The sequence below is a fragment of the Oncorhynchus mykiss genome, chromosome 25 (genome assembly GCF_013265735.2).
Source record: "Oncorhynchus mykiss isolate Arlee chromosome 25, USDA_OmykA_1.1, whole genome shotgun sequence".
Taxonomy (NCBI): Eukaryota; Metazoa; Chordata; class Actinopteri; order Salmoniformes; family Salmonidae; genus Oncorhynchus; species Oncorhynchus mykiss.
The window spans coordinates 255,375-278,852 of record NC_048589.1 but is presented as its reverse complement, the minus strand read 5'-3'; the positions used below and the strand labels follow the sequence as shown (position 1 = coordinate 278,852).

Here is a 23,478-nt window from a genome sequence, read left to right as displayed (position 1 = left end):
TAATGACGGCCTATACCGGCTAAACCCGGGCAACAGTGTCTGTAGTGACGCCTCAAGCTCAACCCTCCTCCCCCGATTGCACAGTTTGGCTGGGTGGCCTGCACTAGGAAGAGTCTTGGTGGTTCCAAACTTCTTCCATTGTTAAGAATGATGGATGCCACTGTGTTTTTGGGGACCTTCAATGCTTTATAATTTTTTTTGGTACCGTTCCTTCCCCAGATCTGTGCTTCGACACAAATCCTGTCTCGGTGCTCTATGAACAATTCCTTCAACATCATGGTTTGGTTATTGCTCTGACATGCACTGTCAACAGTGGGACCTTTAAATAGACAGGTGTGTGCCTTTTCCAAATCAATGGAAACAGGATGTGTGTGCGCCTTTCCAAATGTCCATTCAATTGAATTTACCACAGGTAAACCCCAATCAAGTTGTAGAAACATCTCAAGGATGATGAATGGAAACAGGATGCACCTGAGCTCCATTTCAAATCTCATAGCTAAGGGTAGGAATACTTACAGTACCAGTCAAAAGTTTGGACACACCTACTCATTCAAGGGTTTTCTTTATTTTTACTATTTTCTACATTGTAGAATAAACTGTGAAATAACCAAATAAGTGATAAACAAATCAAAATATTTTAGATTTTAGATTCTTCATAGCCACCCTTTGCCTTGATGATAGCTTTGCACACTCTTGACATTCTATCACCTAGCTTCATGAGGAATGCTTCTCCAACATTCTTGAAGGAGTTCCCACATATGCTGAGCATTTGTTGGCTGCTTTTCCTTCACTCTGCGGTCCAACTCATCCCAAACCATCTCAATTGGTTTGAGGTCAGGGGATTGTGGAGGACAGGCCATCTGATGTACTGTAGCACTCCATCACTCTCCTTGGTAAAATTGCCCTTACACAGCCTGGAGCTGTTTTGGGTCATTGTCCTGTTGAAAAACAAATTATAGCCCCACTAAATGCAAACCAGATGGGATGGCGTATCGCTGCAGAATGCTGTGGTAGCCATGCTGGTTAAGTTTGCCTTGAATTCTAAATAAATCACTGACAGTGTCACCAGCAAAGCGCCATCACACCTCCTCCATGCTTCATGGTGGGAACCACACATGCGGAGATCATCCGTTCACCTACTCTGTTTCTCACAAAGAGACAGCAGTTGGAGCCAAAAATCTCACATTTGGACTCAAAGGACAGATTTCCATCGCTCGTGTTTCTTGGCCCAAGTACGTCTCTTCTTCTTATTGGTGTCCTTTAGTAGAGGTTTCTTTGCAGCAAATCGACCATGAAGGCCCGGATTTCACGCAGTCTCCTCTGAACAGGTGATGTTGAGATGTGTCTGTTACTTGAACTCTGAAGCATTTATTTGGGCTCCTATTTCTGAGGCGGTAACTAATGAACTCATCCTCTGCAGCAGAGGTAACTCTGGGTCTTCCGTTCCTGTGGGGGTCCTCATGAGAGCCAGTTTCATCATAGCGCTTGATCGTTTTTGAAACTGTACTTGAAGGAACTTTTAAGTTCTTGAAATTTTCCGGATTGACTGACCATGTGTTAAAGTAATGATGGCTGTAACATAACATGTGGAAAAAGTTAAAGGGTCTGAATAATTTCTGAATGCCTTGTAAAATACACTAAGACATTTGACAATAAATCAATAATGTTTTGTAAGACAAATCGCCCCACATACTATGAAGGCCTTCTCAACAGTAATATGAGGAACATAGTCTGAACTCTGCATTATCAGTTTACTGTAGTCTACTTAAGCAATACGGCACCTCGGCGGTTGGTGGTATATGGCCAATATACCATGGCTAAGGGCTGTCCTTAGCACGATGCAACGCGGAGTGCCTGAATAAGCCTTTAGCTGTGGTATATTGGCCATACACCACCAACCTCAGAGGTGCTTTATTGCTATTATAAACTGGTTACCAACGTAATTAGTAAAAATAAATGTTTTGTCATACATGTGGTATACAGTCTGATATACCATGGCTGTCAGCCAATGAGCATTCAGGACTCAAACCCCCTAGTTTATAATACTGAACATTTCCCTAAATATTTATATCTGACAATGCTATATTTTCTTTGTTGTCCGAAAAAATTATATTATCTTCTGTACAGCTGGCAGTAGTTTTGGGGGCACAAATGGAAGCTGTTTTTCAAGCATCTTGCAGTTCTTCACATTCTTGGCTATGTAATCCTCACATATCCTGTGAGACATTTAAAAAAAAACATTTTAAGTATAGGCTAAGAGGGCATTGCATGCATTTGGTAGTTGTAGCTTACTATACTAAACTGTCACTGTGTTATAGCATCTATGTAATAGCAAAATAATAAATTCCATGAACTATTTGTATGGGGACCATTCTGCATATAGAATATTTTTTTGTTTTATCAGTCAACATGATTTCCAAAATATCAGTGTCTTCTAGCTGAGAACAGATTCTCCCTCATTGAATTATCATAATTGATTAGTTACCGAAAGAGTGGGTAGGGCTGGGTCTGGAAAACATGTGCATCATTGCAGTGACCCTGAAGAAACAGTACCATAACAGCTCATTGTAAACATGTCTTCCATAATTCATGATATGTGTTCCATAATTCATCAATGATCTGCTTATGAATTTTAATAATGTACATTAACATAATACCAAGCAATTTCCTTCCTGTCACAAATGGTAAAATCATCCAATGTGAATGATTAGAGAAGATCCTTGAGTGGTTTCCATAGAATTAGAATGATTCTAAGGTGGTTTCCATTATACTTACTGTGTCTACTCGAAGGATGTAGTTGCAACTACCCCCAAACACAATGACATCAGAGTCTTTCCCTTGGCATGCTGTGTGCCACAACCTGAGGGTGGAAAATAAATAAAGGGTCAGATCATAGAATTACATGTAAAGTAAATCAAAGGATCTCTATGGGTCAGACAATGTGCTTACAGTTTTATCATTTGCACATTTTGGGTACATTCCTCAGACTTTAGATTGGAACATGTAATGCTATCCAATACCAGTTTAGTAATTTAGCTTGATTTAAACATGACACAAACAACTTGAACATGCACTACCTTGGTTTGTTCATGTATGGATGCTCAAACTCTCTCCATTTCTTCGTCCCAACATCAAATACCCAGCCATCGCCTGGAGAGATTTAATTTATTTTTTAGAAAAGCGAATGCCATGTTTCCGTGGACCTTATTAAGGTACAGAGGTAGGATTTTGAATCTGTACAGGTAAATGACTTACTCATTGGTTTGCAGTCTATACTCAGTCCTCCAAATAGAAACAAACCGCTGTCAGATATTGCAGTGAGGGTATGCCACGACCTTCCCATTGGAACATTGGATGCTGGTACTCTAGAAAAGCCATTTTGAAAGAACAGTTAAAAAAATAAAATCAAGCGTGTTCTGACAACAGTATAGAACAGGAAAGTAACCATTTTAAGTTGAGCATTTGAAAGAGTGAACAGTAAATGCGTACATTTCGTACCATGTCCATGATTCTAGATCTAGACAATAAATGTCACTTGTCCTGGTTTCCTGAAAGTGAAAAGAAAAATGAAGATTTAAAACCAAATCAAAAAAACTTGAGTTAAGTATGTATATTTAAACTTGTATGTACAATAAAAGATTTAATCCCACAAATCTTATTAGCAATACACTTTAGTATTTTTGTGTCTGTGTTTCAATGCAACCATGAAGAGGAGTCAAAATTAATAATTTCTCACCCTTATTCTGCCCCCACATACATATCCTTTGTGGCAAAGTGTTACACTGGCATGGGCAGCTCTCGGGTCAGGGTCACAACCCTGTAGACAGTAGATATCCACAAATAAAGTATAATACGTGCCTTGTATGTTCCATTCCTCAAATCATGTGATGTCATAGCACATTCTTAAATTTATTGTATATGATATCATGTCTTTTTAAAAATAAATAAACACGTTCAATATATAGTCTTACACTGGTATGTGGTTCACTCCAACTGGCCGATGTTGGGTCAAACATATGGACTTCATTGTTCCATCCCCAATAGATGTCATCCACCTACAGAGCACAGTATTACTAATCCATATAATAAAGTTAAAATAGTTAATAGTACTAGAAAATGTATTTATATGTTTGGCTATAATTGCACCCATAAGATAAACTTACCCATGACACCTCATCCATAAGGAAGCTTCTGTTGTTATTGATGTCATCAAGTTGCTTATGACCATATCCACCAAAGTAGATGAGCCTACAGAATAACCAAAACATATCCGTTTTACGGGGTAGCTGTGCACCCCCAACGATTTTTTTAGATCACCACCAATAGTAAAATGGCAAGGTTCGATTTATAAATGTTCCCAATTAGGGCAGTACTGCCATGGGCATTGTTTTGTTTTTTTAAAGAATGCTTGCCTGCCATTGAAAACCCAGCAAGAGAGCTTATCTCTGGGTGAGGGAGGGGAGCCACTCTTATGGTTAACTTTCCTCCAAGTGTATATTCCATCCAGAAGATTGACACAGTAAAGCTGAAAACAGACCATTTCAGCATGTAAATGTAAACAAAACAATGTAAGGCTTAGTAAGCTATTGAGGATTTTCACACATCCTTGCAAATGTACTGTACATTTACCTGGTTGGTCTGGCCGTTGTCATCGCATCCCCCAAATATGTACATGTCTCCATTCAGACAGCAGCCACAGGTGCCTGACATGGGGGGCGGGACCTCACCTGACATCCTGCACATTTCCCTTCAGAATGGAGAATAAACAAACAAAACAGGGAAATGTAAGTTGCAGGGTGCAAAATTCACAAAAAGCAAAGAGTACAGATATAAACACAAACCACTGACCAATAAACTTCTAGCAACTATGTAACAACATTGTAAATAATGCAGAGCTCCATAATTATGAAATGTAGTGTTTACATCTCTCAAATGTTTCCCACTTGGCACAGATGTCAGCTCAACATCTAGTTTTGATTTACATTTGGTTGATATGAATTCAACATGAAATAAAATAAAAAAAATAACCCTGTCATTGGATTTAGGTTAAACGTTGGGTGAAAAAATGACAAAATTCCCTGACCTCGATGCGTTTTTGCACATTGATTCAATGTCATCACATAGATTTTTTGTTGTTGTTGTTGAAATTAAATTATTCAACTTTTGCACTGAACCAACCCACTGGGAAAAAACTGGTTAAGTAAATTGTTGCGTGGTTGTTTTTTGATGGGTAGACTGTAGTAGAAGATTCGAAATCAAGCTTAGTTCTCATAAGATATCAACTTCTCCATTCATGATCTTAGAAATGTGTTACTTTGTTAAAATTCCATTCATATTCTTACCATACACCTCTTTCTAAGTCATATAACCAGATTTCATCATTAGGTAGGAAAACTTCATCATCAGCAATTGACTGCAGAAAACAAGTAACATAGAATAGTAATTTGGCATCAATCAACATATTGCATAATCCTTGAATATTTATTCATGATCCAAATAGAATGTTGGTGAAATGCAAAACATAAATGAAAGATAACACTAGTCATTGGCAATGCTTGTCAAGACAGTTGCAGCCAGGTAGGCTTTCTGTTTGACAGTCTCTGCTTACCACGTAGCCTCCCCACACGTACAGGACATTTCTCTCAGTTAGAGCCGTATGACCGCTTCGCTCACGGGCTACAAGCTCTGAACAGTGCTTTTCAATTGCAGAATCCATGAATGCTAATAAGGAAAAATAAAATACGATACGTTGCCACATTGAAACAAATATCACTGTGTCAGGACATTATATGGTATCGTTGAAGAAATCTGCTCAGAGATCCGAGTTGCTCATTTTTTGTCAACACAGCGAAGAGAAGAGGATGGTAATTGAAGAATTACAATTGGTCGCGTCCTGTCATCTCAAGATGTTTTTAATCAAGTGCAACAGCTTTCAGAGAAAACAAGTTTTTCTTTCCCTTTCAGGCAGGTTGTCCCAATTCAACCTAATAGTTGTTTTATTCTGTATTCGTTCTACACTGATGTGTTGTAAACATGAGAATATTATTGAGATATGATGAATAAACACATGGAGGATAATACATTAATTAACATTCGAGTAATAATTTATATACTTACATGTCTGTGAATACGGGGTGTTTTAACAACATCAGCTGACTTCAAACAGTAAATCTCGGCATAATCGTGATTTGTACTATCTGGGATCCTCGGGACGTCCCTACCTAAACCCTAACCTAATAGCGGCAATCAGCATTAAAAACAATAAAGGCGTTCCCACTCATGGTTCGGTAAAAAGCCTAGGGATGGGGCTGGAGAAATGTAATCACTCTCAAATTAATAGACAGAGCTACGGGTGCAAGGATTGACCTTCCATGATATAAAACATTACAGTTTAATCATGTTTTTAGGCTATAAGGTGTTTGCTTTCATTTTATTTGTTTAAAAACACATTTATAAATGATATTTTCCAATAATCAATGCATACATATCATTAATATGGATGTAAATTCATGTAGCAACTGCTGACTGCCCCTTTAACCTTTACCCTACCAATTTACGTTTCAACTTCAATGCGGATGTCCCAAAAATTCCGGATTGCAAAGACTGCAGACTAAAAATAAACTTGTGTAGAATTTTTGCGTTGGAGGAAGTGACGAAACATGTAGCCTATCGGCGGAAGTTAAGATTTAGGTCCAAATGTTTGATTGTTGAAGGAAGATTGGATTGACAATGAAGGTTAGCAAAGTCAAGACGAAAGTATCTGCTGTCTGCAAGATGCGGGGATTTATGCTTCGACCTTATGTTATTGTTTGTCAATCATGTTGTTCTTGACATTTGTTTACAGTAAATGTAACGGCAGCATTGCTAGTTAGAAGCCAAATTGGTCTGTTGTGTCAGTGTCATACCAAGAAGCTATGCTAGCCCAGACAGGATAGAGTGGCTAGGGTCAGTTGAAATCGCCAAGCGGGCTACATTTTGTGTTCTTGCATTGGACTTATATCGAATTCTGCTTATAATCATTGGATCTCCATTCGCCTTTCATTTACAATAATGCTAACTAAATGCCGAAAGTAGTACGCCTACTCATTCAAGGGTTTTTCTTTTCTTAAACAAAAAAAGTATTTTCTACATTGTAGAATGAGAGTGAAGACATCTAAACTTTGAAATAACACTTATGGAATCATGTAATAAACCATAATAAACAACGTTAAAATGCTGAGACTTCGAGATCATTGAGTTATTTTGGAATCTGTAGCCTGTCTGTTGCGACGTATCAGAACAATGGACAGCCCCCTACAGCAGTGCGGTTTAGATAGGCAATTACCCTATTACAAGCAGCCTATGTGAATGCAGCCGTACACACAGCTGCCTTACCACAAGTAGGCTAGTTATTTATGCATGCAAACAAAAACTGTATAGCAGTTTGGCTTAGAATACCGACAACCTCGAACAGAACAAAACAGTGGTACATAGTAGTAAGCCTAGTAAACAAAATATCACCTCGGATAAGGCATGACACCAACTATATGTATTTTACATTAACAGTTAACAAACGCAGTAAATGAAAGGCCAATGGAAATCCAAATAACAAAAGCATAGCCTACAGCCTAATACAGTGAGATGCAGCCATGCTCAGCTGTTTTGCCAAATAAATGGGGAGTCATTTGGGTACTTGCGTTGGAATAAAATTGAATCCTGCTTATATCACGCTATACCACAAACACAAAAGTTTTTTTTTTTAAATGCATTTGACCAAGAAGTGACAAGTCCACAATCTTGCGGCGCTCTATCAGCACAATGGACAGCGCTCTACACAATAAAGCAAGGTTTTTATAAAACCAACCAGCTCGATTGTTTCAATCTTACCTTTTAAAGAGTTCCAGCTTCCTTGATGCTCTGTGGAATTTCCGGAGAAATTGATAATTCTATTCTCCCCAAATCTTGTAAGATCCCCCTCAAATGACAGTTGTATTAGTTGAGCTTTCTTCTGGCGTAGCGTGCTTCTACTCTGCTGACTGAACATATTTTTCAAAGTGGAAAAAAAGTCGAATTCTCGCATGTAGCTGTGGACGCCCCAAAGTCAGTCCATGTGTCAGTGCAGAAAGCACAGTCGTTTGTCACGACTTCTACCGAGGGTAACTTCTCTCCCTGTTCGGGCGGCGCTCGGCGCTCGGCGTCGCCGGTCTACTAGCCACTACCGATCCCTTTTTCTTTTTCTGGTTGTTTTGTCTGTGTTCCTTTTCACACCTGGTTTTCAATTGCTTTGATTTCTGTGGGTATATAGGGCAGCTGTTACCTGCCGTAATTCGTGCAGGATTAGATTTGTGTGTATTGCGTTCGATGGTATTTGATGTTTGTTGTTTTTTTCGCATTTACGCACGTGTATGTAAAGTGTCGGAACTGTGTTAGTTCCTCCGTGTGTTTGCACGATTATTCGAGAGTGTAGTTTTGGGATTTTTGTTCTGTGCCATTTGCATTGCTGGACTATTATTAAACACGCTCCTCAGACATCCCTGCTCTCCTGCGCCTGACTCCTACACCTCTCACCAAGACGCATGTTATCACATCGTTATAGTGGAGAGAGGCCCAGATAATTGTTACAGGATAACAAGTGGGGTCCATTTGAGGCTGCAAAAACTGCAGCTCGACCCTAAACTCAGCTTCCACCAAATATTTTTTTTGCTTAGATCCAGGTTTCGCTTTACATCTAGAAAGTAATGGCTCTCTGGGTCAAGGGCACACAGTGCCGCCACCAGTTGGCAGTTGCCTTTGCTGAATTGTTCTGACATTTCACCAATGACCACATCCAACGTGTTGAGGAACAGTCTTTTACACTCAGTCTCTTTTCCTCTGTCCTGCTGTACTGTCCAGTGGATATATATTCACATCCAGTAGGAACGATTTAATTTTGAATATCGTGTTACTTATGTGGTATTATGGGATATGGTGCTAAACACCTTGGCAGGTTCCTCGTCTTTTTGGAGAGTATATTTCATCATAGACAGAAAAAGTCCGCTGCCCCCCTCCCATCTTGATTCTTATCGTGTCCAATGTCCCCCTCAGTGGTTGCTGGTTAGAAACAAGGAACTCGATAATCACAATCGCCGACAAATAAATGAGATTTCTTGCCAGCTGCCGATCATTAACAAGTGTTGAAAGTGACACCAATGGTCCCAATAGCACTTCAAACAATTTTTTATTTCCACAGTGCAATGCTCTTTGCTTGATGCGTGTCTAGCAAATCCTTTGGTACTATCAATATCATTCTTTCAGTTAGAATACCCAGCTTGGGTGGAAGACCTTGTCTGCGTTAGCATTGGACCCAAAACAGAACTTTCGACATGGGAAAACAAAATGCAGCATCTGCAGTAACCGAGTATTCTAGCCACTCTCTTCCTATTAGCCAGTTGTTATTAAAGGATTCTACGCTAACCTGGGCTGGCTTCTCTGTTCCAAGATCATCAGGAACAGTCGGGGGTGGAGGCGGCTGTGGAGCCATTATGGCAGCACTTGTGGAAGGGTGGGTATGCTCTGTACATGGAGCTAGCTGCAGCTCGGGAGCATCATCGCTGTTGGGCTTGGCGGCGGCCTCGGTGGTTTGATGCAGCTGCTCATCGCTCTCTTTCTCCTTTGTTTGGGTACTTGGGCGAAGCCAATTTCAGATATCCATCGTGGCAGATTAGTTGGGTCAAGCTAGCTAAATAGACTAAAGCTAATAACGCTAACTCGTTTTATACCTAAGAGTGAAGCAGCCTCAACGGAAAACGTTGAAATCAAATATTACAGGAGGAGGTGTATCACATTATTCACTTTCACAACGGAGTGTAAACCCAACGGAGTCACACCTAACCACCCAGTGGCTTTCCATAGCCCCCCAGCTGCAACCTGGTCTCAGAGCATTTTGTATTATTCTGTAAGTAAATCCGAGATACTCCATTTAGTATAATATGTTACGTTCGTATGGTATGTATCTATTTTTGTATATGTTACGAATTACAATATGTGTGATTTGTTACGAATTTGCAAAATGTACAATATTTGTTTGCCTTAACGCTGCAATATGTAACTTTTTGGACGACCTGACCAAATTCACAAATAAATGTTGAGTTATAGATCTGCCATTCTCATTGAAAGCATGTCTAAGAAGCAGTAGATCTGTTCTATGTGCACTATTTCTATGAGTTCCATTCTTAAGTTTTGTTTTTGCATCTTTTACTTTCGGTTTTGTACACCAGCTTCAAACAGCTGAAAATATATATTTTTGGTTATGGAAAATATTTTTCACAGCGGTTTAGATTGTGCAGAGAATCATTGTACTATAACTGTTTGTTTTTACAAACTGAAATTATGCGAGCTATTCTTATTTTAGCAACCAGAAAATAGCGGTAGCGATTTCTGCATATTTAGCACCTTTTAAGTAACCTTCTGTCTTATGTAACCAAACATAACATATGATACTAATCTATATTGACTATGTTACGTCTAGTCTATGAATAAAGGTTAAATAAATAAAAAATACCAGGCTGCTTACACACACCACATCATGCCCTGTCTATTGTGCTGACACAGAGGAGAGGAGATACAGATCTTTTGCGGGCGCCAACCTCTAACTCAATCATTTTAACTTTTTTGCTATTTTTATATAGGGACATAAAACTGAGGCGGCCAAAGTTTTTAAACTGAAGGGGGCTAAGCCCCCTAGTGGCGCAGGGCCCGAGCTAGTCTTTGATCATGACTCTCAGTTCCATTATATTACACATACAGTACCAGTCCAAAGTTTGGACATGCCTACTCATTCGAAGGTTTTTCTTTATTTTTTAATTTTTTTTCTACATTGTGGAATGAGAGTGAAGTAATCTAAACTATGAAATAACACATATGGAATCATGTAGTAACCAAAACAGTGTTAAACAGATCTAAATAAATTTGAGATTCAAAGTATTCACCCTTTGCCTTGACAGCTTTGCACACTTTTGGCATTCTCTCAACCAGCTTCATGAGGTAGTCACTTGGAATGCATTTCAATTAACAGGTGTGCCATGTTAAAAGTTAAACATTTGCAGAGATCATCCGTTCACCTACTCTGCGTCTCACAAAGACAAGGCGGTTGGAACCAAAAATCTGAAATTTGGACTCATCACACCAAAGGACAGATTTCCACTGGTCTAATGTCCATTGATTGTGTTTCCTGGCCCAAGCAAGTCTCTTCTTCTTATTGGTGTCCTTTTAGTAGTGGTTTCTTTGCAGCAATTTGACCACGAAGGCCTGATTTCACACAGTCTCCTCTGAACAGTTGATGTTGAGATGTGTCTGTTACTTGAACTCTGAAGTATTTATTTGGGCTGCAATTTCTGAGGCTGGTAACTCTAATGAACTTATCCTCTGCAGCAGAGGTAACGCTGGGTCTTACGTTCCTGTGGCGGTCCTCATGACAGCCAGTTTCATCATAGTGCGTAATGGTTTTTGCGACTGTGCTTGAAGAAACTTTCAAAGTTCTTGACATTTTCCAAATTTACTGACCATTACCTAAAAGTAATGATGGACTGTTGTTTCTCTTTGCTTATTTGAGCTCTTCTTGCCATAATATGGACTTGGTCTTTTACCAAATATCTTCTGTATACCAACCCCTACCTTGTCACAACACAACTGATTGGCTCAAATGCATTAAGAAGGAAAGACATTTAACAAGGCACACCTGTTAATTGAAATGCATTCCAGGGGACAACCTCATGAAGCTGGTTGAGAGAATGCCAAGTGTGTGCAAAGCTGTCATCAAGGCAAAGGGTGGCTACTTTGATGAATCTCAAATGTAAAATATATTTTGATTTGTTTAACACTGTTTTGGTTACTACATGATTCCATATGTGTCATTTCATAGTTTTGATGTCTTCACTATTATTCTAAAATGTAGAAAATAGTAAACTAAAGAAAAACCCTTGAATGAGTAGGTGTCAAATCTTTTGACTGGTACTGTATATGGGTGTGTACACACACACACACACACACAGTGTACAAAACATTAAGGACACCTGCTTTTCCCATGAAATAGACTGACTAGGTGAACCCAGGTGAAAGTTATGATCCCTTATTGATGTCACTTGTTAAAACCTCTTATGGATATGGGGCAGCATTGGGAAGTTTGGATGAAAAGCGTGCCCAGAGTAAACTACCTGTTACTCAGGCCCAGAAGCTAGAATATGCATATAATTAGTAGATTTGGATAGCAAACACTCTAAAGTTGCAAAAACGGTTAAAATAATGTTTGAGTATAACAGAACTCATATGGCAAGCGAAAACCTGAGATAAATCCATCCAGGAAGTGGGAATTATGAGGTTTGTAGTTTAAGTGAATGCCTATCAAATATCCAGTGTCTGTGGGGTCAGATTGCACTTCCTATGGTTTCCAGTAGATGTCAACAGTCTTTAGAAGTTTTTTCAGGCTTCTATTGTGAAAGGGGAAAGAATAAGACCACTCGGAGCAAGTGGCTCAGCTGAAAGCCATAAGTTGTTTATCTCGCGTGGCCGTGCGCACAACGTTCGTTCCCTTTCTAATGAAAACAATATTGTCTGGTTGAAACATTATTGAATATTTATGATAGCACCTTAAGGATTGATTAGAAACATCGTTTGACATGTTTCTACGAACTTTAATGGAACTTTTTTGACTTTGAGTCTGGACTTTGTGCTCGCGTTTTGTGCATTTGAATTACTGGACTAAACGAGCGAACAAAAATGAGGTATTTGGACATAAAGATTAACTTTATCGAACAAAACAAACATTTATTGTCTAACATGGAGACCTGGGAGTGCCATCAGATGAAGATCATCAAAGGTTAGTGATTAATTTTAACGCCATTTCTGACTTTTGTGACACCTCTTCTTGGCTGGAAAATATCTGTATGGTTTTTGTGGCTAGGCGCTGTCCTAACAATCATATGGTGTGCTTTTGCTGTAAAGCCTTTTTGAAATTGGACACTGGTTGGATTAACAAGAATTGTATCTTTTAAAATGGTGTATAATACTTGTATGTTTGAGGAATTTTAATTCTGAGATTTCTGTTGTTTTGAATTTGGCGCCCTGCAATTTCACTGGTTGTTGGCCAGGTGTTCCGCTAGCGGAATCCCCGTCCCAGAAAGATTAAATCCATTAGATCAGTGTAGATGAAGGGGAGGAGACAGGTTAAATAAGTATTTTTAAGCCTTGAGCCAATTGAGACATGGATTGTGTATGTGTGCCATTTAGAGGAATGGGCAAGACAAAATATTTAACTGCCTTTGAATGGGGTGTGGTAGTAGGTGTCAGGTGCACTGGTTTGTGTCAAGAATTAATGCTGCTGGGTTTTTCCACACTCAATAGTTTCCCTCCTGTGTGTATCAAGAATGGTCCACCACCCAAAGGATGTCCAGCCAGTCAACATGGGCCCGCATCCCTGTGGGACACCTTGTAAAACCCATGCCCTGACAAATTGAGGCTGTTTTGAGGGAAAATATTGCAACTCAATATTAGGAAGGTGTCCTTAATGTGTTGTACACTCAGTGTTTATGGGGGTAATGATGTATGGCAGTCAGATGTTTTAGTTACGATTACAGCTGTCTGATGGGTGTTAATGGCTAGATGGGTAATGTTAAGCGTGGCACACATAAACCTTTACTTTGCGATACTTCCTCAATTCCCGACATGGAAGACGTTTTGTCTTCTAAACTTCCATGTCTAGTTGTTGGGGGTTTGTTGGAATTTAGGAATGTAGAAGTAATCCAACAGTATGTACGCGGTCATCTTGTCTATTTTAAATCTTCTCTCATTGATCGAGATGGGTGAGTGTCATGACATGTAGCACTTTGGGCTGGACATCCACCTGTCTCAATGAATGAGAGAAGATTTGAAATGGACAAGATGGCGGCGTACACATTGTTGGATTACTTCATGGAGCAAAAAAGTATATTTTTTAACAGAGCATCAAACAAACTCCCTGCATTTGGACATGGCAGTTTAGAAGACTTGTTTCCTTCCAAGTTGGAATTGAGGAAGGATCACCAAATAAAGGTTGATGGAAAATTCAATGTGCTAGTTTTTACATTACCTACCTAATAACGCCTATCAGCCAGCTGGAACAGTAATAATGGTCTGACTGGGCATATATATGTGTTGTTGTCCTCCAATGAAGCCTGCAGGTACATGGTGGAGGTGTTAGTCTGTCAATGGGCTGGAACTGGATGTCATCATCGATGAGTCTTTGATCATAACCACTAACATAATGTACACAATTCTCAATACAATCAGTTGTGAATTATGTCAATGATGTACTCCTCTTTTCTCCTGGACGGTGACCTCCAGTATGATTGAGCTGGCTGTGGTGGAGACTACTGTGCAGCACTCCAGCCAGTCGTGATGAAACCATGTAAGTTGAGCAAGGTGTCAGTCTCACAAGAACCAATTTCACATACATTCACTTGTCACCCCCCATATTTTCCTTGTCAATGTGAAATATAATTATTTTCAGAGATAACGTCTTCAACATCATTGGCCCTTTTGATGTGCCAAGATATATCTACAGTACGGAGAGGAAGAAGTTTGTACCGTAAGTATAAATGTGTGTGTTGACTTCGTCTGCATGGGTCATGGTCCTATGGTCCAAATATTATACCAAATACACTCTAGAATAAATGTTATTTCTAATGAAACCACCATATCAAGACATCCCTCAGTGAAGCTGTTGTTTGTTCTTCCCCCAGCCTTACCATGACCACCCACTCTGCTCCATGTCTCTGTGGCTCAGCGAGGGACAAGGCAGAGTTCTTCAGGGAACGCTACACACTCCTACAGCAGGTCAGTTCGCTCCATTTTTTTGGCCTTTGAATGAATCCTATATTGCTGGTCTTTGATATACAAAAAAGTCCCCTGACACGCTGCTCTGCAACCTCTGTGAGGTTGTTGTAAGAGAATGTGTTCCAAATCCACTTGCCAAATAAATGTAAAGTAAGTACATGATAGTGAAATGTGTACCATGATCCACATTGACACTTAGGCCATCGGCATGAGCTCTTCACCCCACCTGTAATAGAGGCAGGGCCGCTGCAGAAGAAAGCAGGAACACATTTCAGGTAATAACGCTGTTATAACTTAAAGACACACTTTACGTGTTTAATCGATTTTACATAAGCTATGAGGACATTTTCCAGACTTTCCTCAAGTGTTGTGAATGGATTGCCCTGATCTTGATCTGTGCTTGTTTTCAGCTTAAGACTGTTGAAGCACTTTTAGGTAGTACGGCTAAGCTACGAGAGATCATTGTCTTGGGGATGGTCACACACGCTAAAGAGGTGAGCAGCTAAAATCATGTTAAGGACTTTGAATTGGAAAATATAGTAATATCTGCAATACAAATGAATGAATATACACTACCGTTAAAAAGTTTGGGGTCACTTAGAAATGTCCTTGTTTTTGAAAGAAAAGCAAAAAAATGTATCCATTAAAATAACATCAAATTGATCAGAAATACAGTGTAGACATTGTTAATAGTACATGACTATTGTAGCTGGAAACAGCAGATTTCTTTGAATGGAATATCTACAGTGGGAACAAGTATTTGATACACTGCCGATTTTGCAGGTTTTCCTACTTACAAAGCATGTAGAGGTCTGTAATTTTGATCATAGGTATACTTCAACTGTGAGAGACGGAATCTAAAACAAAAATCCAGAAAATCACATTGTATGATTTTAAGTAATTCATTTGCATTTTTTTGCATGCATGTATTTGATACATCAGAAAAGCAGAACTTAATATTTGGTACAGAAACCTTTGTTTGCAATTAGAGATCATACGTTTCCTGTAGTTCTTGACCAGGTTTGCGCACGCTGCAGCAGTGTATCAAATACTTGTTCTCCCCATTGTACAGAGGCCCATTTATCAGCATCCATCACTCCTGTGTTCCAATGGCACGTTGTGTTAACTAATCCAAGTTTATCATTTTAAAAGGATAAATGATCATTAGAAAACCCTTTTGCAATTATGTTAGTACAGCTGAAAAATGTTGTCCTGATTAAAGAAGCAATAAAACGGGCCTTTAGACTAGTTGAGTATCTTTAGCATTAGCATTTGAGGGTTCGATTACAGGCTCAAAATGGCCAGAAACAAAGAATCTTCTTCTGAAACTCGTCAGTCTATTCATGTTCTGAGAAATGAAGGTTATTCCATGCGAAAAATTGGCAAGAAACTGAAGATCTCGTACAACGCTGTGTACTACTCCCTTCACAGCTCAAACTGGCTCTAACCAGAATAGAAAGAGGAGGCCCCAGTGCACAACTGAGCAAAAGGACAAGTACATTAGTGTCTAGATTGAGAAGCAGACACCTCAAGTCCTCAACTGGCAGCTTCATTTAAATAGTACCCGCAAAATAACAGTCTCAACGTCAACAGTGAAAAGGAGACTCTTGCATGCTGGCCTTCGAGGCTGTGGGGATCTTTTTCAGCGGCAGGGACTGGGAGACTAATCAGGATCGAGGGAAAGATTAATGGAGCAGACATACAAACAGATCCTTGATGAAAACATGCTCCAGAGCGCTCAGGACCTCAGACTGGGGCGAAGATTCACCTTCCAACAGGACAACGACCCTAGGCACATAGCCAAGACAACGCAGGAGTGGCTTCGGGACATGTCTCTGAATGTCCTTGAGTGGCCCAGCCAGAGCTCGGACTTGAACCCGATTGAACATCTCTGGAGAGACCTGAAAATAGCTGTGCAGCGACGCTCCCCATCCAACCTGACAGAGCTTGAGGATCTGCAGAGAAGAATGGGAGAAACTCCCCAAATATAGGTGTGCCATCGAACCAGGGACTGGAATCGAACCAAGGACTGTAGTGACGCCACTTTCACTGAGATGCAGTGCCTTTGACCGCTGTGCCACTCGGGAGCCAATTATGGGGTATTGTCTGTAGATTGAGAGAAAAAAATATATTTACTCCATTTTAGAATAAGGCTGTAATGTAACAAAGTGTGGAAAAAGTCAAGAGGTCTGAATACTATACACACACAATCAGAGCGTTTGTTGCAATGTTTGTTGTTGAAACCTGTCGAATGCTGAAACCTGAACTTATTTTTATATACTTTGTTTTATTTTGAATCCTGTGACTTTTGGGCTAAATTGGGAGCACTGAGTGCTGCTACACCAGTAGCTGGACACCGCTCCCGGGATCCTGCCAGATTTTTATTTATTTTTAACCTTTATTTAACCAGGCAAGTCAGTTAAGAACAAATTCTTATTTTCAATGACGGCCTAGGAACAGTGGGTTAAGGGGCAGAACAACAGATTTGTACCATGTCAGCTCGGGGGTTTGAACTTGCAACCGGTTACTAGTCCAACGCTCTAACCACTAGGCTACCCTGCCGCCCCAGATTCTGTAGCGGGGGAGAGACGTGAAAGCCCAGCTAGCCTAGCTGGCTCGGCGGTCTCAAATGGAGGCCGCCATTGAACGTTTCCAACGTTGCAGGAGCTGCGTTTACTTTGTTTTGTTCCGGGAAAATGTTGACTTTCAATGTAGTAACTGCTTGCTTGCAGAGGACTACAAGAGTGAAGTAGCTACTCTTAGCAAGCAAGTTACAAACCTACATAAGCTACTGGGGAACCCACGGCCACCTTTTTTCTTCCACACCAGTAGCTGGACACCGCTCTGGTCTGGTGGAAGTTTCACCGCCGTGTCGGCTCTCCACAGCCGACTGAGCGGTGCTAAGGAGTGGGCCATCCCTGAAGGGGTCTCCCCCTTCCCTGGAGAACGGAGCTGATCTCGACCCAACCAACCAGCCATGGAGGTATGTCACTCGCCGTGGAAATCGAAGAAGGCGTCCTCTGGCAACGGGGGTCTCCATGGAGATGTTGAGCCCGGAACTGACACAGACCAGAAACGGCTTTGCCTTCGTCCATGGTGGCTTCCCAATCAAGATCAGATCCGGAGGTACCTGCGTCTTCGTCCTCGGCTCTGTCTCCCTCTCCGGTGTCTTCTACCTCGGGTTCACCAGACCGTGAGGCTGCTGAGAGACCGGCCCATTCAACATCACCAGCTGTCATCATTGGCAGCTCTACGGTGAGAAACATCTCGGTCCCCTTGGCAAAAACCCTGTGCTACCCAGGAGCACGAGTACAGGACATAACAAGGCTGCTTCCGACTGTTCTACCACAGATGCCGGGAGCTGACACTGTCGTAGTCCATGTGTTGCTCAAACGACATTAGGAGGGCTAGCTCGGAACATTTGAAAATTGATTTTAAAGAACTGATTTTAGCATTAAAAGACAGCCAATAATTTCAGGTCCAGTACCATCGTTGGGCCGTGGGTGTGAAACTCATTTCAAGGCTGCTTTGAAACAGTGACTGGTAAATTATCCAAGACCAGCTCAGTTAATCCCTACCATTGTGACAATGAGTCGCCATAATGCTGCATCAAATGTACATGATCTTAGGGGCATTGGCAAACACAATGTAAGTAATTTAATTGTACCCCTAATTGCACCGAATACATCTGTTTATCCTATAGCTATTGTAAGCCGTAATCATGAGCCTATAATCCAGAGTTACACTGTTAGCACTGAGGCGGTGTGCAATAGTAGTAAGACCACTTTATGCTGCTCATCCTGCACTATCAGCTCCAATGTAAATAACATGAGTAAGTCTACCTCTGATAACGACTTACGGAGGTGGTCCCTGAACAGGGACAGCTCAGCGGAAATTTCAGAGCGCCACCTATAGTACTCAATAAATCTCAAACTTTCATAAAAATACACATGCAAGGTACTGAATTAAAGCTACACTCGTTGTGAATCTAGCCACCAAGTCAGATTTGTAAAATGCTTTTCGGCGAAAGCATGAGAAGCTATTATCTGATAGCATGCACCCCCCCAAAATACCAGCACGACACGTAAACAACAGATTTTGCGGTAGCCGGCGCTACCCAAAACGCAGAAATAAAATATAAAACATTCATTACCTTGGACGAGCTTCTTTGTTGGCACTCCTATATGTCCCATAAACATCACAATTGGGTCTTTTTCCCGATTAAATCCGTCATTGTATACCCAAAATGTCATTTGCTGAAGGCCAGTCTGATGCTGCAAAAAGCCCATTTACAAGACGCAACGACACTTTTTAAAATTACAAAAGTCGCCTATAAACTTTTACAAATCACTTCAAACGACTTTTCTAAACCAACTTTAGGTATTAATAAACGTTAATGATGTATCAAATTGATCACGGGGCGATCTGTATTCGATAGCAGCAAGTCTGGAAATCATCGTCCATTTTTTCAGTTTCACAACATACTGTGGTGCGCCTCAAGAAAGGAGGGGTCAGAAATTGAAAGCAATGGCGACATCGTGTGGAAGCGTGTGTAGGCGTTTACAGGGGATTCGCATATATTTTCTGTCGCGTTAAATAATACATTGAATGGCGGACGAATATTTTTTTTGTGTTTTTGGTAAACAGTTTTACCAGGGATTTTTACTCCTAAACACGTTCTGTTATAGCCACAGACCCGATTTAACCAGTTTTAGAGACTTCAGAGTGTTTTCTATACACACATACAGTGCCTTGCGAAAGTATTCGGCGACCTTTTGCCACATTTCAGGCTTCAAACATAAAGATATAAAACTATTTTTTTGTGAAGAATCAACAACAAGTGGGACACAATCATGAAGTGGAACGACATTTATTGGATATTTCAAACTTTTTTAACAAATCAAAAACTGAAAAATTGGGCGTGCAAAATTATTCAGCCCCTTTACTTTCAGTGCAGCAAACTCTCTCCAGAAGTTCAGTGAGGATCTCTGAATGATCCAATGTTGACCTAAATGACTAATGATGATAAATACAATCCACCTGTGTGTAATCAAGTCTCCGTATAAATGCACCTGCACTGTGATAGTCTCAGAGGTCCGTTAAAAGCGCAGAGAGCATCATGAAGAACAAGGAACACACCAGGCAGGTCCGAGATACTGTTGTGAAGAAGTTTAAAGCCGGATTTGGATACAAAAAGATTTCCCAAGCTTTAAACATCCCAAGGAGCACTGTGCAAGCGATAATATTGAAATGGAAGGAGTATCAGACCACTGCAAATCTACCAAGACCTGGCCGTCCCTCTAAACTTTCAGCTCATACAAGGAGAAGACTGATCAGAGATGCAGCCAAGAGGCCCATGATCACTCTGGATGAACTGCAGAGATCTACAGCTGAGGTGGGAGACTCTGTCCATAGGACAACAATCAGTCGTATATTGCACAAATCTGGCCTTTATGGAAGAGTGGCAAGAAGAAAGACATTTCTTAAAGATATCCATAAAAAGTGTCGTTTAAAGTTTGCCACAAGCCACCTGGGAGACACACCAAACATGTGGAAGAAGGTGCTCTGGTCAGATGAAACCAAAATTGAACTTTTTGGCAACAATGCAAAACGTTATGTTTGGCGTAAAAGCAACACAGCTGAACACACCATCCCCACTGTCAAACATGGTGGTGGCAGCATCATGGTTTGGGCCTGCTTTTCTTCAGCAGGGACAGGGAAGATGGTTAAAATTGATGGGAAGATGGATGGAACCAAATACAGGACCATTCTGGAAGAAAACCTGATGGAGTCTGCAAAAGACCTGAGACTGGGACGGAGATTTGTCTTCCAACAAGACAATGATCCAAAACATAAAGCAAAATCTACAATGGAATGGTTCAAAAATAAACATATCCAGGTGTTAGAATTGCCAACTCAAAGTCCAGACCTGAATCCAATCGAGAATCTGTGGAAAGAACTGAAAACTGCTGTTCACAAATGCTCTCCATCCAACCTCACTGAGCTCGAGCTGTTTTGCAAGGAGGAATGGGAAAACATTTCAGTCTCTCGATGTGCAAAACTGATAGAGACATACCCCAAGCGACTTACAGCTGTAATCGCAGCAAAAGGTGGCGCTACAAAGTATTAACTTAAGGGGGCTGAATAATTTTGCACGCCCAATTTTTCAGTTTTTGATTTGTTAAAAAAGTTTGAAATATCCAATAAATGTCATTCCACTTCATGATTGTGTCCCACTTGTTGTTGATTCTTCACAAAAAAAATACAGTTGTATATCTTTGTTTGAAGCCTGAAATGTGGCAAAAGGTCGCAAAGTTCAAGGGGGCCGAATACTTTCGCAAGGCACTGTATAATAGGTCTTCGAGTTGCTCCATCTCATTACCTCTAAAGCAGCCTTTACCAAGCTATGGGGTTGCAAGAGAAATTCTACACAGATCATACAAAATTGACTGATGATCTTCCCAATACCTTTCTGATGCATTTGTCACTTCAAACCATTTCTACATTAACTGTTCACAGGCTAGTATTCTTCGGTGGCTACGGATATATGGCACAAGGAGCTCACAGAGGGACATTTGAATACGATGAAACTTCATTCATGGTATGGTCAATTAATTGCACAACCCTTGAAACCTTCAGCTGCTTTTAACACCAGTATGAAAATGGTCTGTTAAGTGTATCTGTCTGCAGCAAAGGGAGTTTATTTTTTTTTACTGAAACGGGGATGGACAACCTGGATTACCAATAAGAAACGCACATTTTTGTTCCGTAGTTAAATGTTTGCATGCCCTAATGAAAACAATCCCTTCTCTGTGTGTTGTAACAGGGAGATAATCCGGGGCGGGGCTGGAACAACCACATTCACATCCTGGACCTGTCCACCTGGAGCCAGCCAGTCACCAAGGTAACAGCATTCCCTTAAATCATGTCACAACTTTCTGTGTTGGAAGCCATTTTGCACATCTGTTTCAATGGGAGCTCCAGTCTCACCTCTCCATTCCCCCTTTCTATTGAAGGGTAATGCCCCATCTCCCCGGGCAGCACATGCCTGTGCCAAGGTGGGCAACCGAGGCTATGTGTTTGGGGGGCGTTACAGGGTAAGTAGGAATGTTCTGAAAAGAGATTACTCAAGTTCCTGCTGAGTTTACGGTCACACTGTCTAATGTGAAATTGTATCACGGGCCTGTAGATGGATGTTGACCATGTTCATTTCTATGACTTATCACATAAAGGATCTTGTATTCTAAATGTTTGATGCTTTGTCTCTTTTACAACAGGATTACCGCCTGAACGACTTGCACTACATCGACATGGATTCCTGGGAGTGGCATGAAATGTAGTCCTCATCCAAAATGTCTTCATGCATGTTATAACATTAAACACCTTTTTTTAGGGGAAGGGGCTGTGCTCTAACCCATAGATGTACCTCTGTTCACCTTTATGGGACTAACCCTTTACCCCGGTCCTATTTCCCCTTGACCTTCCCTTGCCCCTCTACAGGAGTGTTCCTCAGCAGGGTCCTGTGGGACGCTCATGGCACTCCCTCACCCCCGTGTCACCTGATCACATCTTCCTGTTCGGAGGCTTCACAACATATAGAGAGACACTGAGTGAGTGAAGAATACTTCCTTATCCATTTTCCTTGAGTCCATGGCATGACCAAATGTTTTTATTCCTCCATCCTTTTGTAATATATACAGGTGACGCTTGGCTGTACTGCGTCAGCAAGAACAAGTGGCAGCAGTACAAGCACAATCATACACAGAGCCCCAGGTAATATCACAAGAGAGAAACCAAATTAGTGGTAATGAATGGGAGCTGCTTGTTTCACTGTTTGTGTGTGTGTGTCCTTAGTCATTTTCCTATTTTTTTGTGTCAGGCTCTGGCACACGGCCTGTTCCGGTCCTGATGGGGAGGTCTTTGTGTTTGGCGGTTGTGCCAATAACCTGCTGTCCCATCAGCGAGCAGTGAGTACAGTGAGACCACAAGTGTCACTTAAAATTAGAACTACAAACTGATTGATAACAAGGTTTACTACCAAGTATGGTTTGAATAAAGATATGTCAATTGCCTTTAACAGGCTCACAGCAAAGAGTTGCTGGTGTTCACGGTTCAACCAAAGTCACTTGTCTGGTGAGTAGAGAAACAACCCTGAACCCAGACAAAAACATGGCCCTAACTACTGGGTTTTGTTTATTAGGGAGGGCATGCAACAACAAAGGTTCAGTAGTCAGTCTGTTTGGTGCCTAATGAACACATATTTTAGTCAATGTAAAACTTGCTTGTCCCCCTCTCTAGGTTCTGTATGGAAGCAGCATTGCAGCACAGAGAGTTGCTGGCTGCGTCATGGGACTGCTTGCCTAAACACCTGCTACACAGTCTCAAACAGAGGATGGGAGGCATCAATGCACTGGGGTCATGAGGCATATACCACCACATTCTATGGGATGCCGGGGTGTGTGTGGACAGCCATGACCTTGGTGCTAGCTGAACAAAGAGGACAGCTCAACCCATCTTGTCATGAGTGTTATTAATTTAGTGAAAAAATTGTAGGCTTTTGATGGGAGTGGTGTTGGCCAGTCAGCAAGCATGGCAATGTTCATTATCCTTACGTGTGAATTTGTCATGCCAGTGTTTGAAAATGTATATATT

The 23,478-nt window shown here is 40.9% G+C and overlaps 2 protein-coding genes across 6 annotated transcripts; one reads left to right on the top strand and one right to left on the bottom strand.

The window, feature by feature from the left end:
- Positions 1 to 1,887: 1,887 nt before the first annotated feature.
- LOC110505205 (kelch domain-containing protein 1) lies at positions 1,888 to 8,230 on the bottom strand. Of its 2 annotated transcripts, none has more exons than XM_036962924.1 (12): positions 7,867 to 8,230; positions 4,630 to 4,747; positions 4,413 to 4,525; positions 4,164 to 4,248; positions 3,972 to 4,055; positions 3,737 to 3,817; positions 3,490 to 3,548; positions 3,256 to 3,365; positions 3,078 to 3,150; positions 2,776 to 2,860; positions 2,486 to 2,538; positions 1,888 to 2,216 (listed from the first exon to the last, which is right to left on the bottom strand). In XM_036962924.1, the coding sequence occupies exons 2-12, from the start codon at positions 4,741 to 4,743 to the stop codon at positions 2,108 to 2,110; spliced, it is 966 nt and encodes a 321-aa protein (XP_036818819.1). In that variant the 5' UTR covers positions 4,744 to 4,747; positions 7,867 to 8,230; the 3' UTR covers positions 1,888 to 2,107. The 2 variants fall into 2 exon arrangements, with proteins under 2 accessions (XP_036818819.1, XP_036818818.1); XM_036962923.1 differs by lacking the exon at positions 7,867 to 8,230 and adding an exon at positions 5,343 to 5,998.
- On the top strand, positions 6,572 to 23,287 carry LOC110505204 (kelch domain-containing protein 2). 4 transcript variants are annotated; one of them, XM_021584275.2, is made up of 15 exons: positions 6,572 to 6,735; positions 14,335 to 14,398; positions 14,501 to 14,578; positions 14,733 to 14,826; positions 15,026 to 15,101; positions 15,237 to 15,320; positions 21,346 to 21,427; positions 21,653 to 21,730; positions 21,843 to 21,923; positions 22,104 to 22,162; positions 22,327 to 22,436; positions 22,527 to 22,599; positions 22,706 to 22,793; positions 22,907 to 22,959; positions 23,125 to 23,287. In XM_021584275.2, exons 7-15 carry the CDS (start codon positions 21,374 to 21,376, stop codon positions 23,246 to 23,248), a joined length of 720 nt encoding a protein of 239 aa, XP_021439950.1. In that variant the 5' UTR covers positions 6,572 to 6,735; positions 14,335 to 14,398; positions 14,501 to 14,578; positions 14,733 to 14,826; positions 15,026 to 15,101; positions 15,237 to 15,320; positions 21,346 to 21,373; the 3' UTR covers positions 23,249 to 23,287. The 4 variants fall into 4 exon arrangements, with proteins under 4 accessions (XP_021439950.1, XP_036818821.1, XP_036818822.1 ...); XM_036962926.1 differs by lacking the exon at positions 6,572 to 6,735 and adding an exon at positions 8,479 to 9,913; XM_036962927.1 differs by lacking the exons at positions 6,572 to 6,735; positions 21,346 to 21,427 and adding an exon at positions 8,480 to 9,913.
- Positions 23,288 to 23,478: the final 191 nt, after the last annotated feature.